At 48.9% G+C, this 17447-nt stretch overlaps 1 protein-coding gene across 1 annotated transcript in view; it reads left to right on the plus strand.

Annotated features, from left to right (window-relative positions):
* The window catches only part of TPO (thyroid peroxidase), a 230903-nt gene that overhangs the window by 173141 nt on the left and 40315 nt on the right, over positions 1-17447 (plus strand). Inside the window, exon 11 of the mRNA XM_075341562.1 lies at positions 7806-7970. Coding sequence (XP_075197677.1) covers positions 7806-7970 — 165 coding nt within the window. The remainder of the gene's footprint in view (positions 1-7805; positions 7971-17447) is intronic.

Genomic DNA, 17447 nt, shown 5'->3' on the forward strand with positions numbered 1-17447 from the left:
TTGTGACATAATTCCTTCCATAGAAAGGGACGCACATATGCAGGAGTATCAGCAGAAGCTGTTACTCGATCTTAGCTCGGCTTTTCCACCAAACAACCGTGCAGGTGCAGGGAGTGAATCTCCCAGGAGTATCTCCAAATGAACATCGATGCCATTACTTTGCAAATGGAGCCTTGCTCATTTTGGGCTTCAAATCTAGAAAAATGGCCAGAGCTCTCCACTTACGCCTTGGAGATTTTGTCGTGTCCAGCTGCCACCGTTGTCTCTGAACGTGTCTTCAGTGCTGCTGGGTGTGTGCTGACAGATAAGAACACGCATCTGTCCAGTGACAAAGAAAAGCCCGGACGCCTGCCCTGAAAGGGCTCAAGGGAGGGCAACATGACTGAGGAGGGATGCTAGGCCTGAGGGTTAGCAAGGGGTTAAGGTGCAGGGTATTTTGTGCGGGAAAAGTGGGAGGTGTAGTTATAGGGCTGTGGGGCCATGTAATTGGTCAGGGGGTTGCTAGGGTAGGGGAGTATATACAGGGCTAGATTAGGAGGTGGGAGGTCATTCACTACCTGGAAGACGTCTTGAATTGTTGCTGAATCGCTTGGTCCTGAAGATCGAGGGCTTCGGGGTACAGATGAAGAGGAGGAGGAGCAGCTGCAGCGATGGCCCGGCGAAGTCGGCGGCGCTGCAGATGGGGACCCCTCTGCCTCCGAAGCGGCAGTGAAGACCGCGGTTTCCTTAGCGCCTCAGCCCGGAGACGTCGCCGAGGACCCGACGGTGGAGAAGGAGCCCCAGCGGAAGACCCACGGCAGCGGCGGCAGATCGAAGAAATGGGACACAGTGGGGCCTGGGCCGGAAGTCGGGCCACGGGCATCAAGGCAGCGGGGCGGTGAGTGACATGGCCGGCCTCCCCTCCAATTCCGGTTCGCGGGGCGCAGTGTGATGCGCGCGTCGCGGCTGCGTGGCCCGCCGCGCTCACCTGTCCAGCAGGCAGTGGCGGCACGTCTTGCGCTGGCTCGGGGGGTCAGCAAACGACAGGGCTGACCCAGAGCTGGGCTTGTCATGCGATCGTCTGCATATGCCAGGAGTGCGGCCTGCGCAGCTGCGTAGGGTCTGGTCAGCGGCTGGGTGGCAGCACGGGTTCCAGCTGGCGGATGTGCGGCTGGAGCGCACCACCCCCCCCCTAAGTTGTGGCTCCGAGCCGGTGACTACTTGACAAGCGTCCCCGGCTGGCCGGCCAGTCCGGCCTGTTGCGTTGCGGCCCTGGAGGGCTGCAACCTGCGTTCACCCGTGGAGAAGATGGCGGTGCTCGACGCGGAGGACATGTGATGGCTGTTCCGTGGGATCCCATGGAGTCAGCCTAGTAAGTTACGGCTCACTTAAAACCTTGTATTAATGCTTGAATTATGGTGGGTGGTAAGGGTGTCGATAGGTATGATTTTGGGTGCATTAGGGCGGTAGTTTGTTTGTCAGCGGGTTTCGGCAGGAGGTTGGGGGCCTTGAGTACGGCGTTGAATTTTGTGTGTGAGTGGTTGCTACATGGTCTCGGGTGCCTTGCTATGCTAGGGTGTCTATCTATAGGTGACGACTTTGTTTATTCTGGATGGCGTAATGGCGCTTGCATTCTCTGGGTGTTTTTGTATGATTGGGTGATTTCCAGGTGGTTTGTGACTGATTCAGGTGGAAGTCGGCGGTGGGTGGTGATTGAGGCAGGGATACGAATACTTGCAAAGGGGTTGTGGATAGCCATGGTCACGGCAATTCCATGGTTTCTGTAATGGTCATGGGGGTCTTTTAGCTAGAGGATTATCGCGGTTCATATGTGTTAAGAGTTCGATGGTAGTCCACTGACATGGTGGCCCGGTATGCGGGGGCGCATTTGCATTCGGCGTCTTACTCTGGAGCGTTGCATGGGGTGTGTGCTATTTGAGAGGTGAAGGGGAAGGTGGTTGCGTTTTAAGAGGGGTGTTTTAAGTTTTATGGCATCGGGCTCGTCGGTTCTCCAACTGGTGTTGTGTGAGTACTGGGGGTATTTTGCTGGTCCACTGGGGCGCGGCATGTTTTGTTGCGGCCAGATGTTAAGGTCGAGATGATTGGGACAGCAGTTTTGGACATCTGTCCTTCCTGGCGGCGGTGGACGACACCTTTCTGGGGGTCTTGAAATTGACCAGTCACCTGTATGCGGTGCCCAGGTTAGCCGTCTATTGACAGGAGTAATAGGCGATAAATAAATAAAAAAAAAAAAAAAAGTCACGATTTTGTTGCCCTTGCCTGTAATTGGGTTTTCAGTGTTTGTTTCCGATATCTTTTGTACATATATTGTGTGGAGCTGGATGCTTTATGGTTGCACAATGTCCGGTTATTGTGGTCTATGGTTCGGGTTCGGTCCCATAGTTGGGGGATTATCCAATATTCGGGATGGTTGAGTGCTTATTTTCTGGTTCTGGGACAACCTGGCCTTGTTAAGCTGTTTCTTCATGCCCAGGGTGTATTTGCAGAGTTAGAATGTGTGTGATAAATCGATGTGTGTGGTTCGTATAGGTGAGGCCCTATGTCTGGGGTACAATTACGGGCCATTATCAGGTTCCCGGGTATATCGTGCTACTGTTTTGTGGTCCAGTTTGGCTTCTTGAATTCGTGGGTTCACGTGCCGTTTGGGGGTTCATGGGGAGATTACGGGAGTCTGCCGGCAGTGTCTGCACAGGGGCAGTTTTAACAAGTTTTATACGCGTGGATTGGTATGCGGTTCTTAGTAGGGTTGCCGGCTTAACGTTGGCAGTCCGTATTGGGCGGCATCCGTCATGGCGGTCGATAGTAGCTCCACAGGAGTTTATAATAAGAGTGGGTGGTTCTCGTTTACGATGGGTTTGGGGTGTTTCTTTTGGGTACAGCTGACTTGGTTTTGCCTTATGGGTATATGGTTCATCTTGGTGTGTTTCTTCCTGGTGCCCCCCCGTGTGGGGGGCTCGGGTAATGTGTCGGTGCGAGGAATAAGTGACCTTTGAGTTGGGTGATCCAGTGTGTGGCTTATTGGTGTCGGGGGGGGGGCCTCCTATTGGCGACTTGTGGGAGTTTCCAGCCAGGTAGTGCTGCTGGCGGGTGTTGCTCCATTTGTTGATTATGTGGACAGACCGTGGGGCCTGTTGTGGGTTTCGCTGGCTGTCACGTGGTGGTGCAGCCCCTCCCGGCTGTACATTGCCGGGCAGTTCCTTGGGTCTTACGTATTGGTTGGGACCGGCAGGTATCACGGGTACACAGTGGTGCGGCGCAGCTGCGGGTGAGGTATTTGAAGTAGTGTGTGAGTAGGTCGCAACTATGCCATCACCTCCTGCAATGTCGGGCTGGATGGCTGGGGTAGCCAGTGCGGTATGCAATGGCTCTTATGGTTTAAGGACGTGGTAATCGTTTGGGGCGGTGCCCCGTTTGGGGGTTGTTTTGCGGCGCTTTAGGGCTGAATGGCGGACAGGCACCAGACACTCGTGGGTGCAACGTTGACGGTTGGCCCCGGCTTACGGTGTCTGCAATTTCGGAGACATATGGTGTTTGAGTTTCCCAGGAATACGGGTCGAATGGGAGTTTCTGTTCTCTCATTTTGTGAGTTGTATTGAGTCTGCAGTTTAGCGGGGATTGGGCGTGGTGTGCAGTTGGTTTTTGGTGAGAGGGTGGCAGCGGTAGGGTTGTGCTTCCAGGTTCAAAGCGCACGGAGATACCAATGTTTAACTGTGCTCATGTGCCCCCCTTTTACGGGGCTTTGAGCATTTTGCGGTGGTCAGAAGGGTGTATTCTGACTTAGTTAGGGAAATCATCTGGTGGTGGGAGTATGGTTACACAGTGGGATATAGTTAAGGGCTTTTCTTCAGGCCGGTGGTCGGCTTGACTGTCTTTGGTCCCGTGTTGTTGTGTCTTTGGGGTGGAATGGTTTTGGCTATTGGACTGGGTGGTAATTCCAGGATCGGAGTGATAATACACAGTTTACGGGAACAGCAGCGTTTTGGTACCGCCCGTGGGTGGAGGAGACGTGGTCGCTGGGGGGGCATCCGGGGTGCTTGATCCGTGACATCGGGCTTGATTGCCCTGGGCCATTTCTTCCTGCCTGGGTGGCGTGCTCGTGTTGTTGTTCGCAGGGGAATGACTGTCTAGCGGTTTATTATTTGGTATGTCTTAGGATCTGCCAGAGGTTGGGGAAACAGGGGAGGTTGTTTTGTTTCCTACTATAAGGGTTGGTTTTGCTTAATTACCAGCTGATATGTAATTTTGGAGGCGCCTGCAGTGTAGCTGTCTCAACGAGGCCGAGCCTGCCCCCTTATTCCTTGGAGATGGGGGTGGCGGCTCAGGTGGCTCGTTGGGGACTGGTCGCGCAGGCGGTGCATAGGATCGGACAGCGTGGTTGGCTAGTTGCCGGTCTTGGGGCGGCTGCCCTTGTTGTACTGGTACACCAATAAGGGTTGGCTTTGTTTAATTATCAGTGGATGTGTAAATTTCAGCGGCGCCTGCAGTGGGGCTGTCTCAACAAGGCCAAGCTTGCCCCCTATTCCGTGGAGATGGGGGCGGCGGCTCTGGTGGCTCGTTGGGGACTGGTCGCGCAGGCGGTAAATAGGATCGGACGATGTGGTCGGCTAGTTGCAGGTCTTGGGTCGGCTGACCTTGTTGTATTGGTGGTTTGGTGCAGGTTGGCATCGTAAGGTCTATTGGGGGGTCATTTTGCTCGATTGACATTGGTCCCGCAGTATTGGTTGCTCAACCCGAGGAGTCGGCTCGGTCGGGTTTTGGTGGTGGGGCTCGCACGTACAAGGTGTCATACGTGCTCGCTGTGGCGGAAAGGAGGGGGGTATTTGAAGTCGGTGGATTGCACAAAGAGCGGGGGGGAACCCAGTGCAGGAGCGGGTTACCCCTGGTGTGCAATGGTATGGTTGGTGGGTCCCTGCTGTGCTCGGTCACAACGGGACATGTTAACGTGGGACCCTGCTGTGCTGGGTCACAGCAGGGCATGTTAATGTGCTGGGTGTCCTCGAACCGGTGTGGTGCGGCTGAGGGCACATGGTGGAGCAACACTCGGCTGGGTGTCCTCGAGTCGGTGTGGTGCGGCTGAGGGCACATGGTGGAGCTGGTGTTGCAATCATGGACAAAGGGACTCTTCACTTACCCCCCCCTCCTTTGCTGGTGGTTATGCTTATGGAGTTATTTACTATATTGATGAATAAAATGCTATTGATTATTTTGGTGTTAATAAACGAGGCTGCTGTGGCCTTTACATCCAATGTCACGCAGTCTGTGTCTTATTTTAGTGGAAAAGTGGTGAAAGGTGGATAACTGGTTTGGGTCAGAACGGCAAGTTAGGGCCGTCAGTCAGACGTTCCTAAGTCATGTGGACAGACTAACGTTCATCAAAATTAACAAGTCATGGATAAACAAGGAATTTACTACCCCGATGTCATCCTGGGGAGAGTAAATGCTTGTGTATTTTGAATGTGCTTGATGCAAATCTAGCTGTGAAGTGTACAACTAGGGCACAACTGCTGCCACTGAAGGGGTGGGTGTGTGTGTGGCCCAATTTTTGGAAAAAAGGGAGACTCCGCTTGAAGTAACCCTTGCTTACATTGTTTTTAAAAATGATCCAAGATGAACAGAGCTGGGATCAGGAAAGACTTTGCTACCTACCCCGGTGTCATCCTGGGGACGGTTAAGTATGGCGTATTTTTGAATGTGCTTGATGCAAATCTAGCTGTGAAGTGTACAACTAGGGCACAAGTGCTGCCACTGAAGGGGTGGGTGTGTGTGTGGCCCAATTTTTGGAAAAAAGGGAGACTCCGCTTGAAGTAACCCTTGCTTACATTGTTTTTAAAAATGATCCAAGATGAACAGAGCTGGGATCAGGAAAGACTTTGCTACCTACCCCGGTGTCATCCTGGGGACGGTTAAGTATGGCGTATTTTTGAATGTGCTTGATGCAAATCTAGCTGTGAAGTGTACAACTAGGGCACAAGTGCTGCCACTGAAGGGGTGGGTGTGTGTGTGGCCCAATTTTTGGAAAAAAGGGAGACTCCGATTGGAGTCACCTTGCGGTGTTTTACATGTGATTTTAGAAGGGCATGCCATGCCTATATCTGTGTCTCCTTCTCTTTTTCCTTGTCCTGCTCTTTTCTTTTCGCATGAGTATATGTCCTTGTCACTTTCCCATGTGTTTGTGTTGTGCTGTGAGTTGTTTGTCACCTTTTGGACACCTTTGAGGGTGTTTTCTAGGTGATTTTATGTGTTTGTGATTGCCTGCCATTGTTTCCTATGCGGTTCGAGTTCGGTTCGTCGAACGTTCGCCGAACCGAACTCGAACGAGACGTCCGTTCGGCGAACCGAACTCGAGCCGAACCGCGACCGGTTCGCTCATCTCTACGTGTTACAGAATTTTTTGTGATATTACATCGACCAAAAAAACTTAATGTTGGCTTTTTTTTTTTTTACAGTGTTTACTGATTGAGTTATGTTTTCTTATATTTTGATAGATCAGACCTTTCTGAACCCAGCGATACCACATACGTGTATTTTTTTATTATCCTTATATTTAATGAGGCAAAAAAGGATTATTTGAACATTTATATGTTTTATTTTATTTAATATTTTTTAAAATATTTTTTTTCACTCTTCACTGTTTTTAATAGTCCGCCATAAAAGAGTATAACCTACGAGCGTCTAATCACTTGTGCTATATACAGCAATGCCATAGCATTGCTTTAAATTGCAGAAATCACAGTCTCCTTTGAAGCCCATCCACGGGCAGAGTTTCAAAGGAGCTCTGCTATAACATTATTATTATTTATTGTTATAGTGCCATTTGTTCCATGGCGCTTTACATGTCATAATAAAAGAAGGTACAGACAGGTACATGAGGAGAGAGGACCCTGCCCACGAGTGCTCACAGTCTACAAGCGATGGGTGAGGATACACTAGGTGAGGGTACAGCTGGTCGTGTAGTCCTATAGCAGACTGAGGGTTACTGCAGGTTGTAGACTTGTCGGAAGAGAGGGGTCATCAGGTTACTTTTGAAGTTTTCCAAGGTTGGCGAGAGTCTGATATGACAGAGGTCTTCAGCAGACTCTCTGCTGTTAAAGCAATCTATTGTCAACCTACGATCATGTCACGGGTGCGCCGACTGGAGCTGAAAGTGGTGCGCCCCCATGCCAGAGCATGTTAAATCTTGTTGTCAAAGTTTAACAGCAGGATTTAACAGGTTAACAATCGTGAATGGAGATTGTTAGTGGAAGGTCGTGGCTTTAACATGGTATGGGGCGAGCTGACCCTGTGAGCCCACTCCATACACCCGCTTCTGATATTCACCTTATGGCGAATGTCTTGAAGAGGCAACAGAGCCTTGGATCCTTGTTTTTCATGGATGTGTGAATAGATCCTTGAAACATTATGGGTCCATGTGCAATCCAATAAAAAAAAATTGGCAACACATGGACGGTTCACACGGATGTGTGATTGTAGCCTAATTCAGGATTCCTTATGTAGAAGCAGTCCAAATAAAAGTTATCAACTGATGACTCTAAAATTGATGTATTTTTCCATACCACTCAGTAAAAATACGAAATAGAGACAGCGTCTGGCATCTACAAAAACCAGAGGGAGCTGGTTTAGATAAAGAGGAAAAAAAAGAATTTGTTCTGTACTTTTTTTTTTCAATTGTCTTCTCTAAATTTACAATTCTGTTTGAAACTATATAAATGTTTCCTGTTTTTTCATCCCAAGGCAAGACTTTGATTACAAAAATAAAACCAAGATAAATCTTAGAATGTTTTTAACAGGCCCATATCTTATTGTAGGTGCCTCCTGTGGTCTTCCAAAGAAGATAGAGAATGGAGATTTTGTATATTGTTCAGAAACGCTCTTAATTTATTTTTGTTACCCTGGATATCGCCTAGAAGGCCATGAAAAATTAGCCTGTCTTGGAAATCAATGGAATTCTACCCAACCCCCATTCTGTAAAGGTACCATTTAATGTAGAGCATTACAATAAAAGTCTTTGTGAGGTGAACTGAATATTAAGCAGAGGGAACCTGAGAAAAGCATCAGATACGAACAACCATGACACATTAATCCTGCAAATTAAAGTTTACCGCTCAACTATTTACATAGAAGACAAGGTCACGTAAAAGTATTACATTCAATTTAAGGGCAATACATAAAATTAAGCGGAAAATGCACAGAAATGTGAAGACTGTAATTATATTCCTCAACTTAATTGGTGATGAGTATGGAAACGACTAACAATTATCAGCCTGTGTGGCCATGTGCCTGTACTATGGTACATGGCACACCTGAACAAACTGTAGATAAAAGGCCATCATTTACTTGTACAACACTAAAAGCTTGGACTTTTTCTCACATCGTCTGCTATTGGCAAAATCAGTACCAAACCCTTAAGGGTACTTTACATGCTGCAATATCGATATCGCTAGCAAGCGTACCCGCCCCCGTCGGTTGTGCATCGCGGGCAAATCGCTGCCCGTGGCGCACAACATCGCTAACACCCGTCACACGGACTTACCTTCCCTGCAACGTCGCTGTTGCTGGTGAATTGCCTACTTTCTAAGGGGGCGGTTGATGCGGCGTCACAGCGACGTCACACGGCAGCCGTACAATAGCAGAGGAGGGGCGGAGATGAGCGGCTGGAACATGCCGCCCACCTCCTTCCTTCCTCTGCTGGTGGACCGAGGTAAGGAGATGTTCGTCGCTCCTGCGGTGTCAAACATAGCGATGTGTGCTGCCGCAGGAACGAGGAACAACATCGCTACTGACCAGACAACGATTTTTCATAAATAAATGACCTCTCTCAGACAAACGATTTTTGCCTCTTTTGCGATCGTTTAAGGTCGCTCCAGCCTGTCACACGCCGGATGTGCGTCACAAACACCGTGACCCCAACGCTATATCGTTAGTGATGTCGCAGCGTGTAAATGGCCCTTTAGGCTATGTTTACAGTGTTTTTTTTTATTTGCTAGCCAAAACTACAAATTTTTCAACCAGAGACTTCAGCAAATACTGGCTAGAGATGAGCGAACCTTTCAAAGTTCGGTTTGCCGATCTTTACCGAGCCTCCCGATGTTCTCCAGTTTGGCGAATAGTTTGGCGAACATACCGATCCCATTGAATTCAATGGAAGGCCAAACTTATCTGTTGTAAGATGGTGTATGGGGGTTGTAAAAGAAAGAAAATAAAGCAAGACATACTTATCGAGTCTCCAGCACGGCTGTAACTGCTCCCATGGCCTTAACGGCTCCTGCGGCTGTAGCGGTTACAGCCACAGGGAGACTCGGTAAGTGTGCCATGCTTTAACACTTTTGCTTCTCTTTTTTTACAGTGATTTCCCTCTCCAATCACAGCCATGCCAATACTTGACAGGGTTCAGAGAGCTGCGGTTTCCTCACTGTGTTCTGCCTAGGGAGGGAACATGCGACTCCGCAGTAATTGACATCCTGCGGACTCGGGAAGCCGCACCCCAGGTCAGTGTTTGCTGAGGGCTGCACACACAGTGTTCATGGGATTTCTAGAAATCCCATCCACTGTGCTTGTACTGTACAATGCAGCATTTTGGACACAGCTGAAACACGCTGCATCCAAAATGCTGCAAACACTGATCTTTGGCACACAGCCTAAGGCCTCTGTAACACGCGTGTGAAAAAAACGAACCATTTTTTCACATACGTGTTAAAGGGGTGGTTTGCTCCCTGTGTGCCGTGTTTGTGGCACGTACATGTTCTCCACGTGTTATAGGTAATAAGACACGGAGAACAGAAACCCCGCCTTACCTGTTTCTTCCGGAGCTGTCTGTGGTGCTGAATGACAGTGTCCGGCACAGGCCACGCCCCACTGAGGCTGCTTCCGGCCCCCAGTGAAGAAGATGCGTTGTTCAAATTCACTTGTTGAACGGATGCAGGTGACAGCCACGGCAGAGACTGCAGGGCTCGTGGAGGTGAGTGTGTTTTTTTTATTTTTAACCTGACACATGTGTTTTTCCGGCACGTGTCACATGGAACCGCATCCACACTACATCCGTGTGATACGGGTGCAGGCTGTGTGACACCCGTGCTGCCGGAGAAAAACGGACATGTCAGCGTATGGAACACACAGACACACGTTCCGTTCCTAAATACTTACGTGTGTCCAAAACATTAGGATTACCTAGGCCCACGTGTGTACGTGTCTCCGGTACGTGTAAAAAATGACAAACACGTACCGGAGGCACGGATGTGTGACAGAGGCCTAATATAAGAGGGAACAAGGAGGAGGGGAGGAGATTTTTTCTTTTTTGGCGTATTTCTAAAGGATGAGCACAATACTGCAGAGCACAAGGATGGACACAATACCACAAGGATGAGCATAATACTGCAGGGCACAATACTACATGGCACAATACTACAGGGCACAAGGAGGATCACAATGCTACAAGGATGAGCACAATACTACTGGGCACAATACTACAGGGCACAAGGGTGGGACCAATACTAGAGGATGGGCACAATGCTATAGGCCACAAGGATTGACACAATACTACAAGAATGCGTACCTAACTACAGGGTACATGGACAGCCACGGCAGAGACTGCAGGGCTCGTGGAGGTGAGTGTGTGTTTTTTTTATTTTTAACCTGACACATGTGTTTTTCCGGCACGTGTCACATGGGATCGCATCCACACTACATCCGTGTGGTACGGGTGCGGGCTGTGTGACACCCGTGCTGCCGGAGAAAAACGGACATGTCAGCGTATGGAACACACAGACACACGTTCCGTTCCTAAATACTTACGTGTGTCCAAAACATTAGGATTACCTAGGCCCACGTGTGTACGTGTCTCCGGTACGTGTAAAAAATGACAAACACGTACCGGAGGCACGGATGTGTGACAGAGGCCTAATATAAGAGGGAACAAGGAGGAGGGGAGGAGATTTTTTATTTTTTGGCGTATTTCTAAAGGATGAGTACAATACTGCAGAGCACAAGGATGGACACAATACCACAAGGATGAGCACAATACTGCAGGGCACAATACTACATGGCACAATACTACAGGGCACAAGGAGGATCACAATGCTACAAGGATGAGCACAATACTACAGGGCACAATACTACAGGGCACAAGGGTGGGACCAATACTAGAGGATGGGCACAATGCTATAGGCCACAAGGATGGACACAATACTACAAGAATGCGCACCTACTACAGGGTACATGGATGGGGGACATTACTGCAAAATGTTGGCTAAGATTATTATATGCTGCCTATTTGAAAACAATATTTAAGAAGGTGATAAAATGTCACTTTGTCCTGCAAATAATGCGTCCCATCTCAATTTTATTTTTTCTACACCCAGCTAAGTTTGAGACCCCTGGCCTTAGGCATTGATTTAATTTTCTTCTTATAGGTTTCCTTTAACCCCTTCATGCCATTGCCATTTTCCACTTTTTTCAATTCCATTATTCCCCCTCTTCTTCAAAGAGCCATAACATTTTTATTTTTCTGTCAGTACAGCCATATGACTTATGAGGGTTTATTTTTTGTGGGACGAGTTGTACTTTTGAATGACACCATTCATTCTGCCCAATAATGCACTGAAAAAAAGCGAAAAAATTAAAAGTGAGTTGAAATTGCAAGAGTGCCATTCCACATTGTTTTTTTGTTTGTTTTTTTATTATTATTAATGGTTAACAGCCATGGGCACAGCGCTGCTCTACCTGTGGCTGTTGGAGGCACATGACGGCTGATTAAATCAACCGTCTTAAGCAGGGAAAGATGTGAGCAGAACTTGGTTTAGACAAAGTGGGGCCTTGGGCAAAGGTTTAAAGTGGGGCCCTAATTGCTAAGATATTGCACCCTCACACTCATTTAGGCTACATTTACATGCACTGAGTTAAGACCATTAAAAAAGTGCGATCTACAATATTGAAGTCATTGAGCACTTCCCAGACTTTTTACACAGGTTGCTAAAGAATGATGGGCACAGAATGATCACTAATACATCAATCTGTATATAGTATCATGTTATCGGCAGCACTTCTGCAGTTTACACTGGGCGATGAGTTGCTGAAAACAAGGACTGTTCTGCCATGGACAATCCAATCACCGGATGAACAAGCGACATTTTGCTTATTCATTGGGCGATTGTCAACATGGTTTAACTTATGAACTGTTTTCTGTGCATCTGGAATTCATTAATGTAGCTGCTGCATACAGACAGTATGTGACACAAACACTGTATGTTACACATACATAGCATTTATGTCGCGGGCGGAGGGGCCGCGCTCACTACGCTCGGGTCCGGGGCTTCTGCTGCTGCTCGATGGCTCGAACGGTGGGCCGGACTCAAGCAGCGCTCCTCGCCCACGAGTGAAAAGGGAATGGTTTGTTTGGGGAGATAGTTTGTGACGCCACCCACGGGTCATGGTGATGATGGGCACCACCGCTGCTGGTGACGGGGATCCCGGGAGCGATGGCAGGGAGCAGCTAGGATGTTGGTTCCCCCTCCGTGGGTAGAGGTTGGTGATCCCGGGGCCCGGTGGTGGTATGGGGAGGCAGGAAGGCCGGGGTGCAGGGTTGCAGGGGCAGCGCTGTGGTGCGGTGCCTGAGGGTACGGGCGTACTCACAAGTATTTCACACAGAGTCACTGGTAAACTAGGAATTGCCGGTGTCCGTAGCCTTCAGTACGGATGGTGTTTGGATCCCACTCACGTTTGCAGCAGACCCCTGTTCTTTGTTCTTGCCCTGCAGCCAGGTGCCTCTTTCTCCACTCTTTCTCTTTCTTTCCTCCTCAGCCGGGAATGGGGAGTCCACTCCTCTGCAGTGATCCGGGATCTCTTTCGATACCGGCGGGCCACTACCCTGCCCCGGTCACCTCAATTCCCTTCCTCACTAACAGCCTGTCCCGGCCCTTTTGGAGCACGCTTCTATAGCAGCCCGGGAGCTACAACTCCGGGCTCCTCTCCTCTCCCTCTCCCCACACACTCTGCTGGAGCCCCTCCCCTGCTGCTCTGTTTTGCTCTTACACTGGGGGAGGTGTCTGTCCTGCTGCACTGGTGTGGGATCAGGTTACCAAGGAGGAGAATGACCTGCTCTTTGCTGGATTTCTGCAGGTCTGTGACACCCTGGTTTTGCCAGGGCATCACATTTACATACATAACATACATACTGTATATTATATATGTGTATGTAGCGCCCCACAGGGCAGGTGTTTTAACACTGGTTCCGTTGCCCCGAGGCATACAGAAAGTAGGGTGGAGGGTGGTAGGAAGGACGGTAGTGGTAGTTGGAGGTGGAGGATGGGCGGGTGATGGTGAGGAAAGTCTTTAGATGATCGTGACTCCACCTCTGGTATGTGGCCAGGTATAGCCGCCACTGCGAGTGCTCCTCTCCGGGCCTGATGGTGAAGGTCACAGCTGAGATGGTGTCGCTCCCCACAGGTGAAGCAGGATTACCCTGGGGAGGATGATTGAGGACAGACGAGGTGGTGGTAGTCCCCATTGGTGCCGCAGCGCTGGGCGACGGCACTGGCATAGGAGAGGCAGAGACAGGGGCTGCGGTTCAGGTCTTTTACTCACAAGCTATTCAGGCGCTGCCCCAGTGTACCGATCTCCACCATGATGGGTTCCAGCCGATCCCAGATCCGTGAAAGGTCAAGTCTGGTGTGTATGTCAGCCTGTGAGCCCTTCCTCCTTTTATTCGCTAAGTATCGAACCCCCGTGGCGTGAAGCACTTGAGGATCACGGTGTCAGTAAAGTGTCCCAATCTGAATGCTGATAGCATTGTTCGGACGTGGGGCCGGTCGTGGCCCTCAGCCCCAGATTCTATATGTTATTTGGCTGCAGACTCAGTGGAAAACGGGTCCGGTGACTGTTCAAGCCATTCCCCGTGACCCTTGCAGAGTTGGTAGACAACGTGAAGTATACCTGTCCTAGGATTCTGTACCCCGACAGCGCCGGGCCTGTGGAAGCAGCCGCCTGCTTCTCTCCAACCGTGTTGAACGCCTTGGCCCACAGAGCTGCCCGCGGCATGTCCACTCTGCTCTGTGTCTGAAGCTGTTCTCTCTTCTTTGTAGTTGTGTTGTGTGTTCCAAGATGTTGCCCTCAGCCAGTGCTACCGACTGGTTCACTACTCTCACTGAGTCAACCTGCTCTTGCCACTGTGTGCTCCTGACTCCTCCTGGTGGTTGCTTCTCCCTGACCCTCAGTCCCCAGTTCCAGTGGATCAGGGAACCTCTCGTGCGGTGGCGTCCTGTAAACCCACTGCTGTAGTGGCCCCATACTGTGACCATTGGGGACGGCAACCAACTGTTACTGTGTGTGGATGTTCGTGGAAATTGCCATCGATCTTCCCTGGACCCGGGATAAGTACTGCACCCTAACTGGGGTGCAGTACCCTGAGGCGCCTGAAGCTGCAGGAGCGCCACATATACACCTATGGTGACATCAGGGTCATATGATTGATCACATGATTGTGATGTCACCAAAGGTCCTCCAGCAGTCTCCCCATCAGAAGTTACACTGATAATGCAAGTATCAGCATAGCTCCTTCTGTAGACCCTGGGGGCTCTCAATGGCCTGGGAACTCTAGGCAATTGCCTAAATTTCCTCGTCCTAATACTGGTCCTGGATGCAGGACTACATCAAGGTAAGGGATCTAGCATATGACATACTAGTACATCATATTTCAGTAAGGGGTCTAAGCTGGAGCTACACAGCAGCTTTTATTGCAACATATGCCGTGGGCCAAAGTTCACTGTTTGGCTGCTAGATTGCCGCACAATGCAAGTGATTGCGGGTCACATCATGACCTCAAGTGTACTGTAATACTGTAAGCTGATGGGGATGGACTTTGTGTCTTGCCTGTCACAGCATTCTCATTGTTGAAATGTAACCCTATTCCCTGGTATTGCAACGTAGTAGTGTGGCACTCCTTAGGTTCAGGTCGTCACAGGGTACTGTACCTCAATTAAGGCGTGGTATATATCTCAGGTAAGGAGGGGGTTAATCACCAGTGTTCCACCTTCACACACTACATACAGCTTAGGAGCCTTCACAAAGGGTGTGGTTGATAAGGGTAGGCGGGGGGTGGTCATATTGTCATGGGACTCCCCGGTCACTGAAGCCAGCCACTTGGGGGGTGGGTTCCACTTAGGGGTGGAGGAAGGTGCAACACACTCACACAGGTAGTTAAGTTGGGACCACAGTTCTTGCAACACAGTTCTTTGGAACACTTGGACTTTACGGGGCTTGGTGGCTTGGAGCAGGAGCTCAGCCAGGGGTACCTAACTGCTGAGGTGGACACCTTAGGAATAAGACACTCTATCTCCTTCTCTTTTGAAAACACCAGTGGGGATTCCTGACCGGATCTGGGATTCACCTGAGCCCATCACGGCAGTGACCAGTGTGACCGGGCTGGCAGCTGAAGTTGTGGGTAAATTAAACCCTGAACCCGCAGAGACTGTGTTGGCTCATCCTTACGGGCACCGCCGCCCAGCGCTTAGGCGCCAACAGCCACTACAATCCTCATCATCCACCCGGGAGCCGCTTCGCCTGTGGGGAGCGACACCATCCCTACTGCCGTAACACCTGCCCTGGCGAGGAATTCTGCAGCGGTGGCTACTACTGGCCACATACCACAGGTGTCGTCACGACAAACTTTATCTATTACCCTGCTTCCCCCACCATTTAACTGTACGCCTCGGGGCAATGGAACCGGGCAAGGCCACCCTGTGACAACACCTGACCCAACTCGAAATGGCCCGGCGACGAGTAGGCTGACCGCCTGCCCCGTGGGGCACTACAGTAGCGACACATGGTAAATTTTGGACACGTGAAAGACGTTGTGACTAAAGTCACCCTGTAACCCCAGCCTGGAGTATATAAAAGCATAAGTCATAGTATAAACCAGGTCCAAAAGTATGTTTACACAACCTCAGCAGAATTACATGTTTTTTGGTGCATTTTATTTGCACTAAACCATTTTAATCATTTGAAGAACTAAATAATAAATATGCTGCTGTTTAAAAACGTACACCATACATTACACACAAGGAAATAAACACATTTTGTCACAGAGATATTAGAAATCTTATTCATTTCACTATGACTCTAAAACGTATGTATATTTTTCTGCATGAAAAACCATCAAAAACGCTACTTGAAAACAAGCCCTAACAGTATCAGGTTACGTATATTTATAACCCCAAAAAGAATATAAGAAAATGTTATTTTGAAAAGAGTAATAATAGTAAATACAAAAACGGTTTTAGGTAAGCCATAGGTGATGGATCTTTAGCACATTTTATATCCTTCAGCAGTCTACAGGTTAAAAGTTTCCGTGCATTGATTTTTTGGAAGAGTTTTTATGGCCTTGCCTGCCACACTGACAGCTTCCTTCAATTCCAATTATTTGGTGAGCTCCCTCGTCAGCTCCTTTACTGCTCATTTTTGTACCACATAAAATCTAAAATACAGAGGATAACGAGTGCAAAGTACTGATCTGTGCCTGTACATCACCGCGTGGACATCACTGCTTCCAGTTTTTTCCACTGAGTAAATATATGACCTAATATCTTTGAAATACAAGAACTCTATTAATATCCTAAAAAAAGCTGTATCTTGGGATTTTGCGATGCTTACCACAATGGGACATATTTATAATGCTAAATGAATCAAAGAACTGTCTTTTTATGACTTGCATCCTGTTTGTCTTGTGTTTTAGACAATCTTTGTGCCTTTTGTCCAACAGCGAGGGCATGATGTCACAAAAATGGAAGTGGTCTTCCAGAAAAGGGGCATGACTTAACATAACATCATGGCCCTGATCCAACAGCTTGTTTGGTACATGAGCCCCCCTCGTTCGCTGTACTCCACCCTCCCCTGCCACCCGGCTATGCGACAACAGTGCAGACCTTAGAGATATTGGTATCCCTTCCACATCTTCCTCTGCTGCTTTCTCCTCTTCCTCTGGGACCACCACCTCCCGCAGACTATTCAAAGTGTGCTCCAGTATGTAGATGACCAGAATAGTGACGATGATAACAGCATCATCAGCGCTTACCATCTTAGTAGGCATTCTAAGACTTTGCAGAAGAATGCAGAGGTGCTTCATCTGTGTCTACGCCACAAACGTGATTAGCCCCACCGTCAAACTGTGTAGGGCCAGATGCAATAACAGGTGAACAAACGTAGCATCTGCACAAAAATGGTACCATTAAAAACGTCAGTTTGAGACACAAAAAATAAGCCATCACTGAGCCATAGATCCCGAAAAATGAGAACGCTACGAGTTTCGTAAAAGGGTGCTAAAAGTGCGCCACTTTTTTTTGGAAAAACTTGTGTATTTTTTTAACCCCTTAGATAAAAGTAAACCTATACATGTTTGGTGTCTACAAACTCATACTGACCTGAGACATCACACCGACACCTCAGACACATCAGTTTTATCA

This window comes from Anomaloglossus baeobatrachus, chromosome 3 (assembly GCF_048569485.1).
Source record: "Anomaloglossus baeobatrachus isolate aAnoBae1 chromosome 3, aAnoBae1.hap1, whole genome shotgun sequence".
In the NCBI taxonomy this organism is placed as follows: domain Eukaryota; kingdom Metazoa; phylum Chordata; class Amphibia; order Anura; family Aromobatidae; genus Anomaloglossus; species Anomaloglossus baeobatrachus.